Consider the following 23,060-nt stretch of genomic DNA (forward strand, 5'->3'; position numbering starts at 1 on the left):
TCAAATATCAAATGCTTTATTTTGAATAAGAAGAATCATCCCTTGGATAGTTGTTTGTGTGTTCTGGAGATATTTCCCCTTTGGTGTAGGTTTATGTCTCTTGACTCTCTTTTGAGATATTCATCAATGAAGCTCAACTCCAGGATCAGACTCATCCTGTGGATGATCCTCTTTACCACACTGGCTCGGGTGGGCCTGTCAACCAGGAATCTGACCTTTATTTGGCCATTGATTGTGAAACTAAATTATATCATAATATAAAACACTGTACTGTAAATTATAAAAATGCAGAATAAAGTATAAATAGCAGGGCAAAGCATAAATAGTTCTGTGCATCTGTGCTTCTAGAAGTTAAATAAAATACTGAAAACAAATATATGGCTCTTGAGAAATACATCTTCCTTGGGCTCACAAAGCATCTTTCCCATGAACTCTGATGCAGCTTTTCATTTTTTTCTGCAGTTGAACCAACTATTAGCTTTCTGGAGAGACAGAATTCGCTTTGTTTTAGCATCAAATTTGTATTGCCTTGTTCCATGAAAGAAATAAAAAAAACCTATAAGAAAAAAAAGAAATTTGCTATATTATACAAGTAGTTTCTAGGATTAACTTGAACTTGTGAGCACCACATGTCGCTACCACATATTTTAGACATCTGTTCTTCCAAATAGCAATACTAATGCAGTTACTATGACAACAAAGTGGAGGAAATCATTTGTATTCATTTACCATCTTTCTTGAAAACAGCATCAACTTTGTGGCCAATTCCAGGAAAGTCATGTGCTATCATTTTGGGATAACCTGCATCCATGGACCGTTTATATTCATCATACCTGGTCAAAAAGGAATTTGGAACATCAGAACTGTGCTAAATACACACAGTCTAAAAATCATTTCAGGAAAAGTACCACAGCATGAATTTAATGAGAGATTTTCATCCTAGAGATTGGAGGAGGAGAACTAAAACATTTAGAATACCCCTCTAAAATCCAACATCTAATTTTAATCATCCAGTATGTTCTATACTATGTAAGGTTCAGTGCTGGGAAAGCCAAGTTCCTTTTGGCCAGTGTAACTCCATAAAAACAAATGCCTCCATTTTGATACTTTTTTAAAGACTCAATACTACACACTTCCCTGTAGTCCTTGCTCAGTTTCTAGGCCATGGACTAAATGGGTATAAATGGGTGCAGTCACTCACAGAAAAGGCAACTGGCCAAGGCAATCTTAAACTCATCTCAGATTCTAAATAGAAAGACTTGGCATCTCAATTGTGTGTGTGTGTTTGTGTGTGTGTGTGTGTGTGTGTGTGTGTGTGTGTGTGCGCGTGCGTGCGTGTGTGTGTGTGTGTGTGTGTGTGTGTGTGTGTGTGTGTGTGTGTGAGTGTGACTTAGTCTTTACCTCCAGTACTTGTTAGCAACGAAGAAGTATGTTTTCCCAGTGTCTTCCTCCGAAACGGCAGCATCGATATGTTTCACAGTCCTGGGGAAGCTGAAAGAGCTGTAGATGTCCTTGGGGTATCCCCGGAGCACGTCCTGTCCCTGCACAGCCCAGTACTTACTCCCTGCCAATCAAACAAGAGATAGCCATGACAGCCTCCGGCTCCTACAGACAGTGAGCCACATCCCCAGCCGTTCTGAAGTCCCTCAGTACTGGGCAAGTATGCTAGCTGCAGATTGCAAACTCTCTAGGAAGAGAGTTTTTTCTTTAAATACTGATGTTAGGATCTTACCCGTCTCAAACCAATTTGTATTTTTTAACATGTTGTAGGTGAGGCAAATCTACAACAAACTTTGGAGGGGACAGAACATCTGGTGGCTAGAGTTCACTGTGGTGCCTCAGTGATAGCGTGTTTCAAGTGGAATCTTGAAGGGGCAGAGCAGTGGAGGGACTCATGGTGTAGAATAACTTGTGGTCCTGAATTCACATCCTGCCATCAGGTACAGTTTCAGATATGTGAATATATGCTGTCTACAGTCTATACATTTACAGCCATTAAAGCCCCACCTTTTATAAACCAATGCTTAGGTCCTGAAGCCACAACTATTCAGGTACACCAAAATGCTTGCTCAGTAGCATGGGCTACTGCAGAAAAGAGCATACTAATAGTAAGTACAAACACGCTCATCATCAAAGAGATTTGAATAATGGAAAGAGTCCTGGATTGTAGTCCAGTAACAGCTCTGCTACCTGTGGACTCTGTATCCTCGAAGGAGAAAAGGAAACCATGTAAAGAAAATCTTTCATCCTCTATAAAATTAGACCATCTTTCAATTTTATTTCTGAGTACCCCCTAGCATATGGAAGGATTTTATACCTAATTTATACATAAAACCCACTTGAAAGTCCAAATTCATAAACAGGCCCTGAGCAGTTCTATCTATCTACAGTCTTTTACTTTTTACTCATTCTCAATTCATGAGGTAATTAGCACCTCTGATAAGGCTGTTAGGTTTTTCAAAGCCCCATGGAGCCAATGTAGCTGATATGCTCATTATCTAATTTATACATAAAACCCACTTGAAAGTCCAAATTCATAAACAGGCCCTGAGCAGTTCTATCTATCTACAGTCTTTTACTTTTTACTCATTCTCAATTCATGAGGTAATTAGCACCTCTGATAAGGCTGTTAGGTTTTTCAAAGCCCCATGGAGCCAATGTAGCTGATATGCTCATTATCCCACCTCAACTCAAAAAACGAATTCATAGACATGGTGACAATCTTCTGAAGCATTACCTTTGAAAAACCGGATTTCATCCCTCTCAGCAAGTTCATAAGCAGCTTCAATTCCACTTGGCAGACTTGGCCAGAAAACAGAAATGAAGTTGAGTTCGACTTCTGGGTAAACAGAATTGGCACGCATGTAGAACCTGATTTGAGAAGAGGAGAAAATGAGTTTTTTTTTGTCTTATCCTTAGAAATCTCTGATTGACATCCAGCTCCTTCTTGGTACTGGCAGCCATGGTATACTTGGAAATAGTTAATATCTGCTTCTTCAAAGAAGGTGATAGAACATAGAAAGATCTGGCTATTTTCCTATGGAGAAACTCCCACTATGGCCAATTCCAAAAGTCACACTAGGGCACAATCATTTGATTTTACAACAGTTTGAATGCATTAAGCATAAATAACCTCAAAAACACAAATCACACAATAAGTATAAGGTAATATTCTTTTTATTTTTATTCAACTATAACTTAATTCCTTCATATAATGTACTTTTAATAATGTCTCTAGTTCACAAACTACTTGGAAAGTTCATCACAAGGTAGGTTGGCTTTGGTTAGCTACTGGGAGAAAGGCATGGTACATCACCATGGGAATGTATCATATCTGGTGGGTGATAATCTCAAGACTGCTTGTTGATACCAAAACTTGTGGGCACTCAAGTTTTAAATCTAAAACCCATTTTAAATCTAAAATGGTATATAATTTCATCATATAATCCATACATATCTTTGCCTTCTTTAAATCATTTTGTGATACCTTAATACCTAATACAGTGTAAATGCCAGAAGCAACTATTATATTTCATTAATGTTCTCATGACAAGAAAATAGTCTGTACATGTTTTATACAGCTCCAATTTTAAAAGCTTGTTCATTGAATGCACAGAGGTACAGGTGCAGAAGGCTGGCTGACTTACTGCTCAGCCTTTCCCTCCATCCATCATGCCTCATTACGAAAGTCCACATGAGGACTTGCTCTATAGGTCAACGTTTGAGAGGAGGGTATCTGTGGCCACACGGTTAGTTACTGGCAAAGGTTAGTTTTATTCTTGGCTTATGCATCCACTCCCTTCTAGTCCTTGGATTAGAACACAATGCTGATTCCACAATTCATAAGGGGCTATGAACTTGGCCAAGCAGAAGACACTGTCATTGGGCTGAGAGGAAAGATTTCTGGACTCCAGACCACATAGGAGAGTGGCCTGGGTATCAGAACCTGACTTCTAGGGCCAGTCTTGCCTCTCTCTGGCTTGAGACTTGGGTAGCTCAGTTACTATCTCTGGCCTTCTGGGTTTTCCTGATATAGAGATGTGTAAGTGATCTCAGAGTCCCTTAATTGATCTTGTTGCCTGGAGTCATCTCTCAAATAACTGTCTGGCTAGGTTTATCTTGGTAAGACTGTTCTCTTAATACTAAGCCACATCAAATCCTATGGTTACAACCAGTCTTATGTCACCTGTGACCTCTGTGACCACCAGAGTCTCTTTTCCCATCTCTCTGCCTTACTTTACCCATCAATTAAATCAGATTATATTCACTGATTTTTTTTGGGGGGGGGGTCTGGTCATAGGCCTGAACTCTGGGCCTGGGCGCTGTTCCTCAGCTCTTCAGCTCAAGGCTAGTGCTCTACCACTTGAGCCACAGTGCCACTTCCAGCTTTTTTTTTCTGCTTGTGTGGTGCTGAAGAATCGAACCCAGGGCCTCAGGCATGCAAGGCAAGTACTCTACCACTGAGCTACCTTCCCAGCCCCATTTACTGATTTTTTTTTTACAACAATATGTTCTGAGAATCAAATGACCTGACTGATGAGGGAATAACAATATGTGAATATATTCATATGCAAATATATTTTGAATGCAGGCAGTTGCTACTGCATAATTATAGATGTGAGCAAATGCATAATTAGCCCTTGTATTAGTGGCTCATAGAAGTAAGTGCAGAACATTACAAGAAGTGAGAGCTGACCTGTCTTTGAAGAACATCAGTTCTCCCCTGATTGTAGTTATGGCATCAAAGGTTAGCTTGCTGTCACAGACTTCCGGGGTCTGTGAGCCTGTTGGCTGGGTGGGATTTTTCGAAGGTCCTAAAAAAGAGAGCCAGAGTTAGTTCTGACTAGTGTTGGAGAGCTACACAAGTTAAGGGGTACTTTGTCTGAAGTGGGTATGAAGACAGGTAGAGCGTTGTTCATGATGTTTTTCCTCTTACCCACCATATATGGTTTGGATTCCGTTAATGTCATCCTGAGCTAGCTGAACATCTCCACTGAAGATGTAGTTGGGGTACATCAATGCCCCAATATCCGTGGAGTGAGAGAGTCCAAGGGAGTGGCCCAGTTCATGAGCAGCAACGCGATACAAATTGTAATCTAAAATGTTCAATAAACCCATTTGCAATTATTTAAAATGTGTCAGTTTTGAGATGTTGCAGGAATAATCTACAACTCTATAGAGTCTAAGGAACATGTTTTCTTTTTTTTTTGAGATACGCACACATATAACATTGTTTTTCTGAAGGTGGGAGGCATTAATATATTACTATATTAATAATATATTAATAATGAAGAGACATAGTCAAGCCTGAAGTCTAGGACTACACTGAGGGGATCAGGACAGCTTTATTGCCTGAGAGTGTAATATAGATGAGTCAGTCTTGTTAATGATTAGCTGGTGCATTTTATTTCACAGAGAAGCAATGAAGTTATATTAACATTTAACATTTTCCCTTATTTACAAAACCATAAATATGTAACTCCTTTCCTCCTTTAAACTGTAAATTCCATTTAGGTGTCCACAAGTTAAAAAAAATGAAAAAATTTAACAATTTCTTAATAGGAATTTTAGAGCATTCTATTTGTTGCTAAATTAATAGATAGAAACTAGCAGAAAAGATCCTCTTATTCTTTTCTAAATGTACCATTAACTTTCTAAGCAGTAACAGAAAAGTGCCTCCTTCTACTCATGAATCTGTCAAATCAACCAGTATTACAGTAAAGCATGAAGGGTGAATTGAAACAAGCAAAACCAGCTGACTTACCTCTGTAATTGTTGGTCCACCTTTCATCTTCATCGAAATGAGCATCCCCTCCAATACCTGGGCCTGGTTGAAAAGCGTGAGCAAGGTTTCCTCCAGATCCATCAAAAGGAGAATTGTCATGATGATCTGCCAAAAAACAAAACAAAACAAAAACCAAAGTCATCCACAGCTCCTTTGGCTCTCCTCTGAGGCTAACTCGGGAGGACAACCATTAGCTTTGTTAAGAAGCCAACAGACTTCCATGCAGTGCGCACGACCTTCTCTCCTTAGCTCAATAAAATCTAGTGCTTGTCAACAAGAAAATCTAGCTGCAAGCTGAAGAGATTTAAAGGAAGGGTGAAGAAGAGCTTACCTCCTCTGACAAAGGATATCATTATATCTGCTTGGCCGGCAGGGAGCTTGGTAAATGTCAGGGGTGTCACATTACTCCAGAGTTGAAAGGCTTTCTCTATGGCGTGGTCCACCTCTGCTTTGGACAAATCTGGCGTATAGTTTTCGATCCTTAAAACAAAGTGAAATACAGAATAGGAAATAAAGTGAAATGGAAATCATTAGACCCAATTTCTTACCTACTTCTCTAATGGCAAATCATGCTCTCCGTCTGATTACCTGTAAGTCAGATCTGTTTTCTCCCAGCGAGGGTTCCCCTGGGTGAGAACAAACCGAGCCACGTCAGGCACCCCACATCTGGGCTGCTTCATCACCTTCATGGTCTCAGCATCTGGCTTCCCAGTCACTCGCAGCCCAAAGAATTCCTGCATTTGCTTCAGCTTTTCAACCACGGAACCACTGTTTCTGCGCCTTTCAATGTGTGTCCCCACATCCTTCAAATCATAGTATTTTTCCAGGTATTTCTGATAAAAGATAAAATAATTGAAGCACTAAATGGAAAACATTTCTCAGCTTTCGTTTAGATCTTTGTTGTTCTTATTCTTGTGGGAAAATGTACTTTCAGTGCAGAAATCTCTCCACCCTTAATGACGAAGAAGCTTGAGCTTCATAGTGCAGCAGACTTTGTAGAGCAGGACTGTTGCACATCTACGATTTGTAAGGTGAGTGCTGCACCCTGCCTCTTCAGTTGCCTCTAGCCTCTGCCTGGAAAAGAGGGAGCCTGTACTTGGGTGAATGCATTTTGAGGAGCATTCTGTTGCTGACAAAAAGCATTTGTCTTTAAAGGAAATCAGTCTTTAGCTACTACTATACTATGGTAGAAAAATGCAGACTGAAGACTTTGTTCCTAGTGTGTGCAGGGCAGCATTTACCTGGACTGTCTCCACATCTTGCTGTTGGGTTTCTGGAGCCACAGGGAAGCTGTGAGATCCCACACCGCAGAGCAGAAGCAGCAGCAGAAAAAAGTGGGGCATGCTGACCTCAATCTTCGTTTGGGAAAACCAGCCAATGCTTCCCTATTGCCTTCTATTCTAGTCTGAGCTGGGAAGTTCTGCCTTTATATCCTAGAACTTCCAGAGAGCTGGAGGCTGTCTGACTCACGTTTTATAACATCCTCTTGATTAGCAACAAATTGCCTGAGCAATCATCACTTAAAAAAACATTAAAAAAAACCCCAGTGACTCCAAGCAGATTATTTGAGTTAGCTGGGTGTGGCAATCAATCCAATGATTAATATCAAACAGGACGTGTGAAACAGACCTTCTTTTTTTTGGGGGGGGGAGGGGCGTCTGGTCATGGGGCCTGAACTCTAGGCCTGGTCGCTGTCCCTCAGCTCTTCAGCTCAAGGCTAGCGCTCTACCACTTGAGTCACAGCGTCACTTCCGGCTTTTTTCTTTTTGCTTTTGTGGTGCTGAGGAATCGAACCCAGGGCCTCATGCATGCAAGGCAAGCGCTCTACCACTAAGCCAGCTTCCCAGCCCCAAAACAGACCTTCTTTACCATGTAAACAGTTGTTTTCTCCTGGTCATATCATCCTATCAGACAAAGACCCCTGTTCCATACATAGGTACACAGTATTCAATGGCCTTTTGAAAAAACAGATTTTCTTACTTAATTGCAGGTCATAAAGTGCTTCTGATGCCTGCACACACCTTGCTCCCAGGGCAGAGGGGGGAATGTATAACACTAGTTGTGTGCAGTTGTGCAGCACTATAAGTACTCACTGGCTCTCCCAGGCTACCGGTGACCCCCCCCCTTTTGCCTTTGCTGTGCTACCTGAAATGCTAGTGCTAAACCACTTCATCTTCATCCAAGACTAGGATGTGAGAGCCTTGCCCAAGATGACTTCTTTCACAGATGGACAATGAGCCAACTCCCTGCCCTGTGCAGAGCCTGCCCATCGACAGGACCCTGTCAGAACATACAAGATGAGGTGGGGGCTGGCAAGAGACCAAGGCTGACTGTGGGGACTTATTTTTAATCACCCTTTCTCCTCTCAATGGGAGCACATCTTTGCTCAGTGGGGGTAGGTGCCACAAGTTTATTCTTTATGTATGCACCCACCCATGTACTTATACATTCAGTTTTGAAAGATAGTAATTTAACCTTTCTTCCACAGTAAAAGAGATGTATGGCTATGAGGTGAAAGATGCAGTCATGTTCCACATCAAACTGTCTTGGGTACCATTTGTGTTATCCCTACCACTCTTGGTCTATCTCCATAACTTCTCAGCTCCTTCCCCAACCTCCCTCCTTGACAATAGTTACATGAGATGTAGAGTTTGGAAGCACTGGCCTTCCTCCACCCCACTTCCTTTTCACTGTTCACCACTGATCCTCTTTGCTTTCTCAGGACTTTTCTCACCTGTGGATTTCTGTTTTCCTCACCATGCTGAGAAGAATCTCTTATTCATAAAAGTGCTTCAATGTATATCTTGGATTGATTTGAAAGTACCTGCTTCCTCTCTATAATTACCACAACTTCCTCATCAGTGTGGAGTAATATGGAATTCTAGAGAACAAGAGGAATTGGAAGAGACTCTCAGGAAAATGAATCTTCTTCTCATGGGCATCAGATGGGGGAATGGGATGGGAAGTGAACACAGCTCTGAGTGACCCCACACAGGGGCATGAAAAGAGAGGGTCTCCGTTGACTGGGAGTCAGACACTTAATGACCAGGGACTCTGGTAGTAGTAGAAGAGGCAGCCCCTTCCCCTTCCAGCTCCTCTGGGGCTTGGGAAACAAGGGTCACTAAGCAAAGTCACAAGAAAGGCATGTGACCACTAAGGATTGGGCAAGAACTCATAAATTATCATGGAGAAGTGGCTCATAAATGTCCACACATTCAGCATTTTCAAACTTTTGTAAACTACTGTAGTTTACAAAAAAAAAAACAAACGAAACCAGCAGTTTGCATGCTAGCTGAGTAGAGTTTTCCGGGGCAAGCTGGGGCCTAGACCCCTCCCACATCGCACCCACCCTGGTCTTGGGGTCAGTCTTGCAGCCATCGCCCTGAACACCAGAATGTTTCCTTACGCTGCAGGGCTGCTGACGTGGATTGGAAACTTGTTGCTTAAAATAGCTTCTTATTAAATTTCTTCCTGAAATAACTAAGGATTTTAAAATTAAGTTTTGAGAACATAAACAGCCTCAGGTTCGAGTGGTTCTGAATCCTGAAATTTTTATTTAAGTATTCATAGCAGAATTTCTGAATATGTATGTAATCTCTGGGCTAGGGCTTGTATGTGGTTATCTGACAGTAAAAAAACTAAGAGGAAAAAGGACCATAAAAATCTAGAGCAGAAAGCTAGGGATCCAGACCAATCAAACCTTGGCCATGCTTAGATTTGTATTTTTTATCTTAATCTTGTATTTTTTATTTTAATCTTGTTTCTTAAGTTCTATGCTTGGGAATGCGGCCTCTTCAGTTTTATTAATCCATTTGAGTTTCATATTTTTTTTTCTCACCTATTTTGGTCCTATAAGTCTTGAAGTAGTCTTTATTCTGAAATCTTAAATACACAATGCTGTTTTGTTTTTGGAGTGACACATGGGGAAAAATAAATTATTCTCTACTCTCTATTCTTCCCATCTGTGGCCATGAGGTAGCTTTATGGCTAAACAAGGTGTGTTAGACATTTAATGGTTGTCAGACATTGACATTCAGGGTTATCCTCCAGCGGGGAATAACCCATCAGCTATGAGTTCCCCTATCCCAGAATGTAAGGCATAGAGCCGATTCATGAATAGAGCTGTCTCTGACCTCTATGCAGACATGCACAATCTTGGGTATAGAAAACTTGGTTCCTGATAGAGAGAAAATGACTCAGGCACTAGACACTGGGATCAGGTTATTTATTTAAAACATTGTAGGTAGAATGTGGATACAATCACTGAGTGGATGTTATCTGGAACCTTGAATGTTATCTGCAAAAAGGAAACATACTGCCTAGCCCTGTTATTCATGATGTCATTCAGCTGACTTTGTAAAACGAATAAGGACTTTGTAAGCTGAATCACTAGGTATTGTAATTATTGTCTTCTAATCTTTGCTTCTCCACCATTAGCATAAGCCTTACTTTCTCCTCTAGCTCATTCATTCATTCATTCATTTAACAAAAGTCCATTGTTCCTTGAACAGCCCAGGCACTGTGTACCTTTGAGTTATTACTCTAGATGTTTTCTCTGCCTGAAAGACTGTTCCCATAGTATGGTTGGCAAGCTCTCACCTTCTCTAGTCCTTGTTCAGACATTTTCTTCTTAGTGAAACTCACTTCCATAACACTATTGAATATTGCACCCCCATGTTCACCTGTAGTTGTAATCCTCTTATCTCATTCTACTTTTCCTCTTTTCCATAATGCTTATCTCCTCCATCAAATGTATGATACAGTGTATTTATTGTCTATTCTCGGCCCTTTATGTTTATCTCCATACAGCAACATCATTCCAAAATTGGGAGCTTCAAAAGGGTAGAAAGAAGCCAGGTACAGGTGCCTGACACCTGTAACTCTAGCTACTCAGGAGGCTAAGATCTGAGGATTGTGGTTTGAAGCCAGCCTGGGTAAGAAAGTTTGTGAGATTCTTATCTCCAATTATGCTAGAATTGAGGCTGTGCCTCAAGTGGTAGCATGCCAGCTTTGGGTGGAAAAAAACCCCACAAAACAAAATGAAACCAAACTTTAGGTACAGCACACAATCCTTAGTTCAACCTTGACAACTGGCACACAAGAAAAGGTATCAGTGTCTTTGTCCTTCCTCAGCTGAGCATAATTTTGACCTAAGTTTCTGAGGACTGTGGTCTTGTGGTTATGACTCTCATCCACAAGGATATAATTTGAATATGAGCAGTTACAGGACCATTTTATCCTCTCTTAAGTCAAAAGATAACATGATATGATTGCGAGAAACAGGAGGAGGGCTGGGAAGATGGCTCAGTGGTAGAGTGCTTGCCTTGCATGCATGAGGCCCTGGGTTCAATTCCTCAGCACCACATAAACAAAAAGAAATAAGCCGGAAATGGCACTGTGGCTCAAGTGGTAGAGCACTAGCCTTGAACTGAAGAGCTGAGGGACAGCACCCAGGCCAAGAGTTCAGCCCCACGACCGGACCCCAAAAAAAAGAAAAAAAAGAAAGAAAAAAAGAAACAGGAGGAACAGTTGGATGGTATATAATCTATTCTAAATCACTCTCAACCTACTCTTTTTGTCAGCTTGCTGCAAAGAGCTAACCTCCTCTTCTGTCTCTTTTCCAGTTCAGTTAGTCTTAGCACAAGCAATCTCTCCTTTCTCTACCCTTTCGTTGTTAATCACATTTCTAGGTTGATTCATGTCAACTCAAAAGTAGAGAGGCTGCTGAGTGGATGAAAGATACGCCTGGGGTTAAGTCAGATGAATTAGATCTCTGGCTCTGTCTCTCCAGATGTACATGGTGACATTGTATGATCTCACTGAACACTAGCAATTTTTATAGAATGAGGTTAGTAATATCCACTTAATAGGCTAGAATTAAATAAGAAGGTACATAAAAAGTATTTATCTACTGTGTTAAGATAGGATTAATAAAACATGTCAGCCTTTCAGTTGGATTTGTTAATGGACAAGGAATTTGCTTTTTGATTACTTATTGAGCTTTAGTTGTATTATAATTTCCTTAAACATACACTTTAAATTTAAGATCATTTTTTGTTTCAGTACTAGTTTGAACTCAGTACTAGGTAAGCACTCTACCTCTTGAGCCACACTTTACTCTTCAAGTTTGACTTTCTAATTTTGTTTTTCTGTGTAGTGCTTGAAAAAAAAAGCAAGAGTATCTCTTTTGCTACCTCTTCAATAATTAATTGATCAATATAGTTAAAATGTGAAGTCTTTTCTCAGTGCTATTTCATTCACAACAACATTTTCATGAGTACTTCAAACTATGTTTATATTAACATAACTCTTCAGGTAATTCAAATTTACTATACAGACATAAATCTAACAAATGGAACATATATAAGTTCTTAAGTAACTCCCATTAATCTAATAACCAAAGAACTGAATAAGTCAAGATCGCATATGCTTTTCAAACATCTTAGAAACAGACAAAATAAATATACAGTGGTCACTACAACAGACTGATCGTAAAACAGCATATTATATAAAAAACCCTTCATCTCTTATTTTCTCATCTATGTCCCATCCACTAACCAGCCCACAAAAGGATTCCTGGCTTCTGCTTTCCTCCCCTTCCCAGCTTCATGCGCTGGATTTCTTCCTGTAACTGCAAGCACATCATGTACCTAGGGCCAGACCTGCCCAAGGCAAGAGGAGCTGATTACCTATTAAACATTATTCAGGGAGTCAGCATCACGTCACCACCAGGCTGGTTCTGGCTTGACATGTCCTCAAGCCTGGGCTCAGGTAGGTGGCTTCTGTTGGTGTCAGTCAAACCCTGACCAATGGCTGGGCAACACACACACACACACACACACACACACACACACACACACACACATTCACATGCATATACTTTGATACACATGTGTGCATGCACATAGACGCACACCCACACTCACACATGTGTGAATACATCTCTCCCACACAGACATTCCCCCCCTGCATCACCCTTGGTTTCATATATACACTCACACAGACATACATGTTCACAGCACATGAACACAGGCACCCTCTGTCTCTCACACACAGACATGACTTCTGGAACAAGAAAGCTTAGGGGAGATTTACAGACAGAAATAGTAGCAGGTTTAAGATTCCCCACTATTTATTACATTCATTATGAAAACCTACCTGGATCCTGTATTTTTAAGTAATGCTAACCAATAATCTCCTTCTACATAAACCAGTGATTTAGAACACTGGCCCTTGGGCTGTAGGAATTTTAAGCTACAGGACTGAGGAAGATCCAGCATAGAGACCATGTAGGATGTAGCAGGGCCTGTACTACAGAATGGAGTAAAAACAAACCAGATAAGACCACCCAGGCTGACTTACTGTGTGTTCCTCTAGACATAAGAACAAGAGCGTTGAGGCCAGGATGATATAAAATTAGAACCTGGCTATTTTCTGTGTCACCACAGCAAAGCTACTGATCCCTCCAAACGCCTACTTGTACAACACTGAGGCAAATCACAATCCCAGCTCCTATTATGTGGGTAAATGAACAGTCTGTATCAGACTGTAGTCCAGTTTCTAATACAAAACAGTTGTTCACTAAATAAAAATGGTTTAGTTCCTTTTGTCCAATCAAGCAAAACCAAGTATAAGAACTATGAATCAGGTCTTTCAGCACAAAGAAAATGATTGTGCTTCCTCCTCAGTCCAACTTTCCCACTACTGCTTTCTCACTCCACCCCCAATTTCTCTTCGTGGTGGCTAGACAGATTGCTTGCTGCAGTATCTTGTCTTCTATTCCACTCCCTAGCAGGTGAAATCCTCTGCAGCCTGGTGGTGGGACTCAGTGATGGCATGCTTAGTTAGAGAAGGTACAGACAAGAGCCTCAGAGCTGTCTTCTCATGGGTGGCTGGGGTTGCCTGGTTGGTTGATGCCTGGAACTACTTAGGGATTTTGCTGCTATGAGGAAAGCCTGATGGGAGATGATTGTACAGAGAACAAAATCAAGGCAGTAGCAGAGTGAAGGAACCAGAATCCTTTTCACACTGAACCTAAAACCTGCCTTGGTCCTGTACTTTTAAGTAATTCAAAACTGCCATTTCCTTTGCATGCACAGTTTGAATTTTCTTCTACCTAACCAAGGCATTTTAACTACACTCTTCCACTCACACTCAAAATTGAGCTCTGTGACACCCCCTAGTGCTGGAGGTAGATACGCAACCTACAATCCCCAGTGAAGTGCTCCTGTATAATCCCACTACTTAGCAAGTGGTCAGGCAGAGCCAAGAAATTATTTCCACACCAAGACACATTTTTGAGGGAGAAAGAGTCGCATCTGTACTGTCTGGCTTGTTATAGGTATAGTTGTTATAATTCGTGTGGACACAGAAGACCCTCATGTGTGAGTTCTTACCCTGGTAACTGTCCTCTGCAGGGTGATGGGATCTGACCATTCAGAAGTGGTGTCTGTGGGGTATGACGAATAAATTATTCTCAAGTGAAGGGATAAATTTATAAAGTAAATGAGCTCTTACCGGGTACTAGGCATTGTGCTAGAGACACCACTTAGGGATGGTAACCCTGTTTTAAAATTGCCATTTTCCAATGGACATTTCTCTCCAGATACAGACAGATTCAAAAGGAGCACAGCGGGAAGTTGTCATAGAGGGTAGACGTGAGGAGATCTCACATATGAATAGAGTAGATGTGAGGAGAGCTGCTTGCTCAGGCAGAGAAGAGTTCCACCGGGGGAATACGTAAGTCCAAGGAAAGAAGAAGGATTAGTATGATTTTTCACACGTCACCTCCAGTGGCCATGCATCTCAGGCTGTCTACGGCTTTGACTATCATGTAGCCAACAGGTAGAGCTACCTCTTGCCAGTGACTTGGTCTTGAAACATATAAACCAACAAAACACTGAAATGAAATAAGCAATAAATCCTCTTTATTAAATAACAAGTCTGTATCCATACAATCATGCATCTGTTGCTCCCCACAAGCCCTTCACATAGGAGGCTCTGTATGATGGAGTGCAGGCTAAGCAGCAGTGCTCTGGAATGCTTTGTAATATTGTGATGTGACAGACAAGACCCACGAAGATCTGCTGCAGCTGGCACCAGAGAATACAAACCACTTCACGAAGAAGCACTATCTTCATTTAACATGCTCGAATTTTACCTTCTACACATCTCTCCTAACAATGGAACCAGCTGTTACTCTTCAAAATATGAGTCACCTTCTTTGCATTTGGGTCAAACTCCAACTGTGAAGATCCACTGAAGAAATAGTAAAATCCTGCAAATACAGGGACAAGAAACAGAACTTTTTCTAAAAGAAGAAATTTGGCAGCTTACAAACTCAGAATAAGAGATCACTGAAAGTAGGAAGTGTTTATAGAGTTTTGCTCAGTGCCAACACGATGTTCAGCATTTTACAAGATTTAAAAAAATGTATTGATGAGTTACCATCAATACTATCCAACTCCATTTCATCAATGAACAAGGGACTCAGATGTTTGTGGGTTTACTCAACAAGGAAGTGGGGAGGGGGAGGAGGAAGGAAGGACAGGCAGAAGGAAGGAAGGGAGGGAGGGAAGGAGGGAGGAAGGAAGCACTGAAGCACTGTCCAGCTTTGTCTAACACAAAGTTAAGTTCTTCCTGCCGATCTTCTGTGTAATCGCCTATGGGGTATTTCTGGCCCCACAGAAGGAACCAGGCTCTTAAGAACACCCGAGGGTCCTCTCCTGTCTTGCCAGGTACCGTTCAATAAAGAGCATCAGCTCCCACTCACTTTTGTTTCTTTTTTTTCTGGCAAAAAAGTAATTTTTATTGATTAAAACAATCATACTGCATAGCTCTAGTCCCCTCCCCCCCCATTCTTTTTTTTTTTTTTTTTTTTGGTCAGTCATGGGGCTTGAACTCTGGGTCTGGGCATTAGCCCTCAGCTCTTCAGCTCAAGGTGAGCACTCTACCACTTGAGCCACAGCACCACTTCCAGTTTTCTGAGTGGTTTATTGGAGATAAGAGTCTCTCGACTTTCCTGCCTGGGCTGGCTGGCTTTGAACCTCCATCCTCAGATCTCAGCCCCCTGAGTAGCTTGGATTACAGGTATGAGCTACTGACACCCGGCCTCCCCCTTATTCTTAACAAGCTTCATGTTACAGATTGACATTTTCTCCTTTTAAAGAAGAAAGTAAGAGAATGGAATGATTGGTAATCCAGATACGGAGCAATGGAGCTTTCATAGACATTAAGTTCATGGCAATTGATTAATTCTAAGTTAGGGATTAAAAAAAAATCTCATCATAAGTTCCAACAAACTCTTACCAAGCCAATAAAATGGGGGACCTGGACAAGATGAGGAATGGTTGGTAATAAATGAGAATCAGTAGAAAAGCTGTCAAATTAGTATAGCATCTTTGCATTTTAATATCTTGCATAATAGATGAGCATGAGCTACTCAGGAAGCTAGCACTTATTTTTCATTAAAAGAAAAACCTCTTCCTCTTATTTTTCTCTTAACTTTGGCTGCAAGAATAGTCAATTGTTTGCCATGAACTGATATGGTCAGTCACAAATTTGGGGATTCAGAATGGGATGGAATGGAAGAGAGGATCAGAGAGTGAGGAATAGGCCCAGCTACTTCCCCTGATTGGATTTCCATACTAAATTAAGAAAGGTGGTTGCTCAAGGTATGAGAGAGTGGCAGCTGAACATTTTGGCTTTATATGCGTGCATAAAAGAGAGATTTGTGCTATTTATCCTTGTGTTCCATGACAACTCATTTGAAGTAGTTGTATAACTGATTCAAAAGTAATGAATTGAAATTTTGATTTTATAATTAAAAACCCTGTTATTAACAGTTACTCAATTCTCTTCCTTCTCATACCATGGAGTATGTTAAGTGAACAAGTGCCAACAGACCAAATATCCCTTACCAAATTGTTCAAAGACAGCATCCACCTTAGAGTCGACCCCTGGGAAGTGCTCAGCTATCTTCTTGGGAAAGCCTGGCTCCATGGACTGTCTCTTCTCATCAAAGCTGCACAGAGTAAAAGAAGTAACCTATGGATGAACTTAAATGAAGTCATGTGCCGTGAGAAAATAGCACAACTTGTAGACACTAGGACGAAAATGAGCGCCTGGATCCTCCAAGTTATTTTCCGTGCAGGGTAAGAAAAGGCAGTTAGGTTTGGAGTTCAGAAAGGAAGACCCCATGGAGGTGGTGAGACTGAAGCCAGGTGTGGGGAACAGGCAGGATTTGAGGGGGTGGAAGAGAGAAAAAGGGGCTTCAGTAAGTCGGAGAGCAGAGCACAGGAAATGCTCATCTGTTGACATATTCTCTCAGGTGCACTTAAGAAATGCCTGTTACTACATGGACACAAGCACTCCCCAAAGCTGTCTAGAGCCCAGCCCTCCCTTCTACTGAGAGGGACGCTGGGAGAAAGAGAGAGTGGAGAATGCTCCTAGAGAAAGGAGCTGATTTGCATCATTAGATATATTGCCACTTACCGCCAGTATTTGTCCTCCACAAAGAAGTATGTTTTCTTCTTCTCCTTGTCAGAAATGGCCGCGTCAATTTTCTCCACAGTCGCTGGGAACCCCAGCGTGTGGATGTTTCTTGGGTAGCCAGCCTGTGCCTCGTGCCCTCGGATGGCCCAGAACTGATGGCCTGTTTCAAAACAAAGTCATTTTGAAATTACCACACCTAGGCAGCTTAGTTTTAGATGTACATTTTAGAACCTTCGATTTTCCTGGAGCTTCAGATTTAGACACCAGTTCCTTAGTGGATATTGAACAGATTGAAAGTTCAAATGAGGGAATTTACAACTCTGCCATCTTATTCTGTTTGTTTTTCAATTTGTAAAATATAAGTGAAGCAGTACCTATTTCCTTCCTCATTATCTTGGACTGAGGATCTTAGTAGTCAAAATTGGATATAGCTGAGAAATTAAAGTCTTACTTTCTTTTCTTTGTGAAGGGTTTTTTTTGGTAGGACAATTTACCTTTAAAAATGAAGACAGTGTCCCTGCTAGCAACTTCATAGGCAGCATCTATGTTTGAAGGAAGGGATGGCCAAAATGAAGAGATCAAGTAAAATCCAGGCTCAATGGTTCTGAGAGACTGGCGCCAAAAATGCCTAAAATATATGTCAAAAGAAATGCAGATTGAAAGACCTGCTTCATCCGTGCTCTCCTCACCTCTTATTTTCTTGACATTGTGACAGACAGAAAGCAGGTATGCTGTCATAAGGATATCACCTTTCCATTTATTTTCAGAAGGCTGAAGCAGGCTTCAATCCTGTTTCCAGAGTAACACCAGTGTAAGCTTTAACTACCCACACACATACAGAACAGCATATGACTGAATTATTATTCCAACCTTTTGTAAAGGTGGACGGTGTGTGTGTGTGTGCATGTGTATGTATGCACACACACATGCACACACATACAATCTGTATACATACACTTTGTATACAAATCCTAGAAGGATACAGATATGTCTTCTCCATGTGTAAATATGGAAATTTGGTGGGGAACCAAAGCTTAACTCCTCTATGTAGTTTGAGGGTTTTTTTTTTTTAATCACATGTATGTTTATGCAGTGCAAGTAAGTCAAATGATTAAATGCTGTATAGATTCTGGTCTCATTTTGAAAGGAAGTAAAGTTCTGATTCTAAAGTTCTACTTGTATCTTTTTGACAAGTAACTGTGACTAAGGACATTTGGGATAAACAATTCAAAGACAAGAGTCAAATAATCCTGAGGCTTCTAAAATGAATTTGACAGGCAGGGCATGGTGGCTGGTGGCTCCTGACTATAACCCCAGCTATTTAGGAGGTGTAAATAGGAGGATGGTGGTTCAAATTAGCCTAGGCCAGGTAACAATGCACAACCTTATCTGAAAAGTGGTTCAAGTGGCAAATCACCAGCCTGCCTCACAAGACCCCAATTTCAAACCTCAGGTTTGACCCCCTCCCATAAAGGTCATGATAGTTTCATGAAAATATGGAAAGGGTAGCACCAGATCTAAATGAGTTGCTGTTTAATGTCCTTTCTAACGTTTTACACTAAAAGAATGGAAAGAGAAATAAGATTTTTTTTTTGTCTTTTCTTTTTTGGTACTGGGGATCGAACCCAGGACGTTGCACTTGCTAGGCAAGCGCTTTGCCACTGAGCTACATCCCAGCCCAGAAATAAGATTTTCTAGTCTGACCTGTCTTTAAAAAACAAGATTTCTCCCCTCAGGGTGCAGACCGCATCAAAGGACAAAGCAGGATCGCACTTGGCTGGTGTGGCAGGTTCCGGAGGGCTGGGTACCCGGGGGGCCTCTGGAGAGGAAAGGGAAGGCCCTAAAGGGAGCAGGTAGAGGAGGCATGCATTAGGAGAATGTCAGACATTCTCAAGGTGTCATGAGCTCAGTCACTAAGACTTTATGCAGCATCTTTGAAAGCTCTGATGCCTATTTTTTCCCCAGCATCACCTACCATAGAGAGACTGGATGCCATTCACGTCATCCTGAGAAAGGCGGAAAGTGGCCAGGTCAGTAAAGGACTTGTAGACAGGAAACATCAGAGCTTCACTGTTTGCCGAGTGAAAGAGGCCCAGAGAGTGGCCAAGTTCATGAGCAGCAACCAGGAATAAATTGGTCCCTACTGAAAAAAATCATAAATAATAGTTTCTTTAAATAAATGTACATTGCACAGGTCAGTTCTACATTGTATTTATGCACTTCCTGGAACCGCATAGGACCTTTTCCCCCCACTGTGTTTGTTTTTTCCTTGAGCAATTTGGCTGATTGCATAACGGAAAGCCAAGTGTATTTTAAGACTCATACTTGCAATCCATCTTTGAAAGTACCCAGTCATATTCAACTGGCCCTCTCTTTCCCCAAGTGCCTCTTAACTGCAGGAAAACCAGAAGGCTGAAGCAGGCTTCAATCATGTTTCCAGAGTAACACCAGTGTAAGCTTTAACTACCCACACACATACAGAGCAGCATATGACTGAACTCTTATTCCAACCTTTTGTAAAGGTGGACAGTGCAGGAAAACCAGGTATACTTTTTGAACTTACTTAGGTAGAATATCAAAAATATTTCTCTTCTATTGTCAGTGAAAAGATAAACAATATTCTAGTATATTATTATTCTCAGTGGCAATCTCAAACAAATCACTAGGTATTTATCTTCTGAAATCCTTAAACTACAGAATCCTGCTGATTTCTGTTGGAATGTTTGCAATCTGAAACCTTTAAGCAGCCAAGATCCTGCTACTTTCTCTGGAATAGAGCCTGCATGATTTCAGCCTCCTCATCATTAATGCATACACTGAGTCAAAAAAGATGAACAGCGATAGATGTCATGGGACTTGCAAGATTGCTTTAGAACCCAACATGCCCAATCCTGACTACCTTTGTCATAAAAGAGGCTTTGACATACCAGCACAGCAGTATTCAGATACTTTTCTAAAATTGGAAGGAATTAGGTAATTACGGCTGACAAAGCAAGTATTACTTGTGTATCTTGTGACCCTAAGAGTCTTTATGGGAAAGTTCCTTTGCAGAAAGATGTAAACCCAAACCACAAACTTCATCCAGCATGAAACTCCCATTTGTTTTCTACATATTCTGTGTATCTTTTCATTGCAAATCCCAATCAAATCTCATAAGAAGTACTGTTCATTTCAGCCAACTTCTTGAAAACTTTGGCAACTATTCCTAAAGTTATGAACTGAAAAAAAGAAACAATCTTCTATCTAACAGTTAGTTCATTGTACTCAGAGGTTAGTTTCTTTCCTTCAGAAATCCCTAAAAATTCTTCATAACCTTGAAGTCACAAAAATGTTAGCTTAGCCAGAATAAAAGAAAAAAACCAAAAGAGCCCTAGTTTTTGGAATTTAATTCTGATTTCTGTTTTAAAGTATAAGTAGCAATTATATAAACAATACCTGCGATGTATTTTAGTAAAAATGTATTGCAATACCATCATCCTTTGGATATCTGCAATTTGTGATAATGAGACCTTGGTTTTTTTTTTAATCTAATAGTGGCCCTTAGATCACACAAGGTCCAAAATTGTTGAAGAAATAATTTAATGATATTTCTAATATTGGGTATTAGCAGAACAGGGAATAAACTATTTTAAGCATTAGAAAGAGCATCCATCCCCCATGGTATAACCCTGCTTTCACTGTATTTGATGTTGGTATAATTTGGGGAGCGGAAGGGAAAAAACAAATTGTTTAAATAGGGATACAGGTGGGCCCATTACAACAATGAGATGTACAAGATGCTATCTTAAAAAACGAACTTTACAATTTAGGCCAGGAGGGGGGGTGAGGGGTTGGGGGTGAAATGTAGTTGTGGAGATGGGAGGGATGGGATGGGAGGGGAAAAACAAAGGAGGAGGCAACAATGCTTGTTAAGAAATATACTCATTACCTTGCTCATGTGATTGTAACCCCTCTGTACAGTATTTTCACAATAAAAAAAACTTATTAAAAAGTGCATCCAGTAATGTTTAACATAAAAACCTTGTCTATAGATTCCTGATCCGTTAGAAAATAGAAAGCATATAATTTCTTCAGTGTGCTGAGTTAGTAGGAGTTTTCTAAATGTAAAAGGAAATTGACACTACATCGTTCTCTGAGCTGTACCACACCAACCTCTTGTATCATCTGTCCATCTCTCATCATCATCAAAGTGAGCATCTCCATTAATCCCTGGCCCAGGGGCATAGGCATGAGCCAAAACCATTCCAGGTCCATCAAAAGGGCTGAAGTCCCCATGTTCTAATAAGAAGAAAAATCACCAGAAAGATAGGGAATTAGGATCTCTTTTGACCCATTTTTATATAAATGTGGAATTTCCTTTAGGAGAGTTTGTTTTTTGCTTTGCTTCTTTACCTCTTACGGCGAAGGATATCATGATGTCAGCCTCTCCCTCATACGTCCTGGAGAATGTGAGTGGAGTCACCTCCGCCCAGACTCTCAGAGCTTTCTCAATGGCAGAATCCACCACTTGTCTTGGCAAATCTGGCGTGTAATTCACAATCCTGGATGAGAAAAATCGAGAAAGGTGGCATTGGTTCCTGTGACACAGATGATGAAGTTAGTCTTCTGTGAAAACCTTGGACCCATTACCTGTAGGTGAGGTGATTTTTCTGCCACTTTGGTGTGCCAGGAAAGGTGGTAAAGTGACCAACGTCAGGAACGCCACACCTGGGCCTGCCCATCATCCTCATCGTGTCGGAGTCCAGCTTCCCTGTCACCTCCAGCCCCAGGAACTTCTGCATTTCTTGGATTTTTTTAACAACAGGACTACTGTCCTTTCTTTTAATAAATTGTTTGGCATCTTTTTCAAGGTTGTAGTAGTTTTCTAGGTAATGCTAATGAAAAAAAAGTATAGTTTTTAGTCCATTTAAAAAATAATCTTTGGCCATAACTACTTATAGAAATTTTTTACATTTGCTCACTTTTCAAAGTATTTCTCTAGTTTTCTGAAATAATAAATGCCATTTCATTTAATTTCTCAGTGACAGATTTTCTTGCCTTTGCTTTATCTTTATAACTAAAGGCCCCTGTACTTAGTTTGAATTTGCTACTAAAGCAATGAAAGAAGTGGGAAATTGAGACAAATATCCAGTGTCTTTATGAGTGGAAAACAAAATAAACCAATAAACCTCTATGAGCATATTATTGTACATCGTAGACAAATTTCTTCAATTTTCCACTTTCTACTTCTCACAAGGATCTGGCTTACAAAAAAGAAGTTGGATAAATTCCTTTTTATAAGCATAACATCAGAACTATAAATGCCACATTGGGGTAAAGTAACCAAAGAAGTTCCAAAGAAAGACATCCATAAACTCTTCATTTGTTATTCTTGTGCTTTGCCCAATGCTGCTATTCCTGTGATGCTGAGTGATTTTGGGAGAAAAACCTACTCACATATTTATGACCTTTGTTTCTCCCTACATAAAATGAGGAGCTTGGGGAATAGGCTATTAAAACCATTTCCATACCTGATATTTTATAACTCACTACTCTGAAGCCATTCCCATATTATAATTCAGTATGATTTATGGTAGGCAGAGATGTTTCCCAGTGGGCCCTGCCCAGGAGTGATGGCTTCATCCCTTCATTACCTGAACAAGGTCCATGCTTCCTTCCTCACCCCTTGCAGGTCCATCCAATGGGTACCCAGAGCAAACTCCCACACACAGCAACAGCAGGACTGGAAGAGTCTTCATTTCCACTGGCTTGCCTCAGGTCTCTGTTGCCTTAATGCCTGTTC

General features: G+C 40.8%; 2 protein-coding genes across 2 annotated transcripts; both read right to left on the reverse strand.

The window, feature by feature from the left end:
• Positions 1 to 7,248, reverse strand: LOC138809941 (interstitial collagenase). The gene is made up of 10 exons (XM_069997093.1): positions 7,027 to 7,248; positions 6,374 to 6,618; positions 6,117 to 6,265; positions 5,765 to 5,890; positions 4,941 to 5,096; positions 4,697 to 4,814; positions 2,738 to 2,871; positions 1,402 to 1,564; positions 730 to 833; positions 1 to 556 (listed from the first exon to the last, which is right to left on the reverse strand). The coding sequence occupies exons 1-10, from the start codon at positions 7,126 to 7,128 to the stop codon at positions 447 to 449; spliced, it is 1,407 nt and encodes a 468-aa protein (XP_069853194.1). The 5' UTR covers positions 7,129 to 7,248; the 3' UTR covers positions 1 to 446.
• Positions 7,249 to 14,726: 7,478 nt separating this feature from the next.
• LOC138809426 (stromelysin-1-like) lies at positions 14,727 to 23,060 on the reverse strand. Its single transcript, XM_069995940.1, has 10 exons — positions 22,912 to 23,060; positions 21,908 to 22,152; positions 21,671 to 21,819; positions 21,431 to 21,556; positions 19,254 to 19,421; positions 18,983 to 19,118; positions 17,773 to 17,906; positions 17,279 to 17,438; positions 16,705 to 16,808; positions 14,727 to 15,062 (listed from the first exon to the last, which is right to left on the reverse strand). The coding sequence occupies exons 1-10, from the start codon at positions 23,014 to 23,016 to the stop codon at positions 14,962 to 14,964; spliced, it is 1,428 nt and encodes a 475-aa protein (XP_069852041.1). The 5' UTR covers positions 23,017 to 23,060; the 3' UTR covers positions 14,727 to 14,961.

Source organism: Dipodomys merriami, unplaced genomic scaffold, assembly GCF_024711535.1.
Source record: "Dipodomys merriami isolate MVZ:Mamm:240054 unplaced genomic scaffold, mDipMer1.0.p SCAF_103, whole genome shotgun sequence".
In the NCBI taxonomy this organism is placed as follows: domain Eukaryota; kingdom Metazoa; phylum Chordata; class Mammalia; order Rodentia; family Heteromyidae; genus Dipodomys; species Dipodomys merriami.

What these genes read in the sequence shown, in the direction of transcription:
- LOC138809941 (XM_069997093.1), bottom strand. Translation starts at nt 7,128, where the DNA reads ATGCCCCACTTTTTTCTGCTGCTGCTTCTGCTCTGCGGTGTGGGATCT. An exon ending in GATATCCTTTGTCAGAGGAG is followed by an intron (nt 5,891 to 6,116) that starts GTAAGCTCTTCT and finishes GTTTTTTGGCAG; the next exon opens with ATCATCATGACAATTCTCCT. An exon ending in CGGAATCCAAACCATATATG is followed by an intron (nt 4,815 to 4,940) that starts GTGGGTAAGAGG and finishes TCTCTTTTTTAG; the next exon opens with GACCTTCGAAAAATCCCACC.
- LOC138809426 (XM_069995940.1), bottom strand. Translation starts at nt 23,016, where the DNA reads ATGAAGACTCTTCCAGTCCTGCTGTTGCTGTGTGTGGGAGTTTGCTCT. An exon ending in ATCTTGTTTTTTAAAGACAG is followed by an intron (nt 17,907 to 18,982) that starts GTCAGACTAGAA and finishes CATATATTTTAG; the next exon opens with GCATTTTTGGCGCCAGTCTC. An exon ending in CACTGTCTTCATTTTTAAAG is followed by an intron (nt 17,439 to 17,772) that starts GTAAATTGTCCT and finishes GTTTTGAAACAG; the next exon opens with GCCATCAGTTCTGGGCCATC.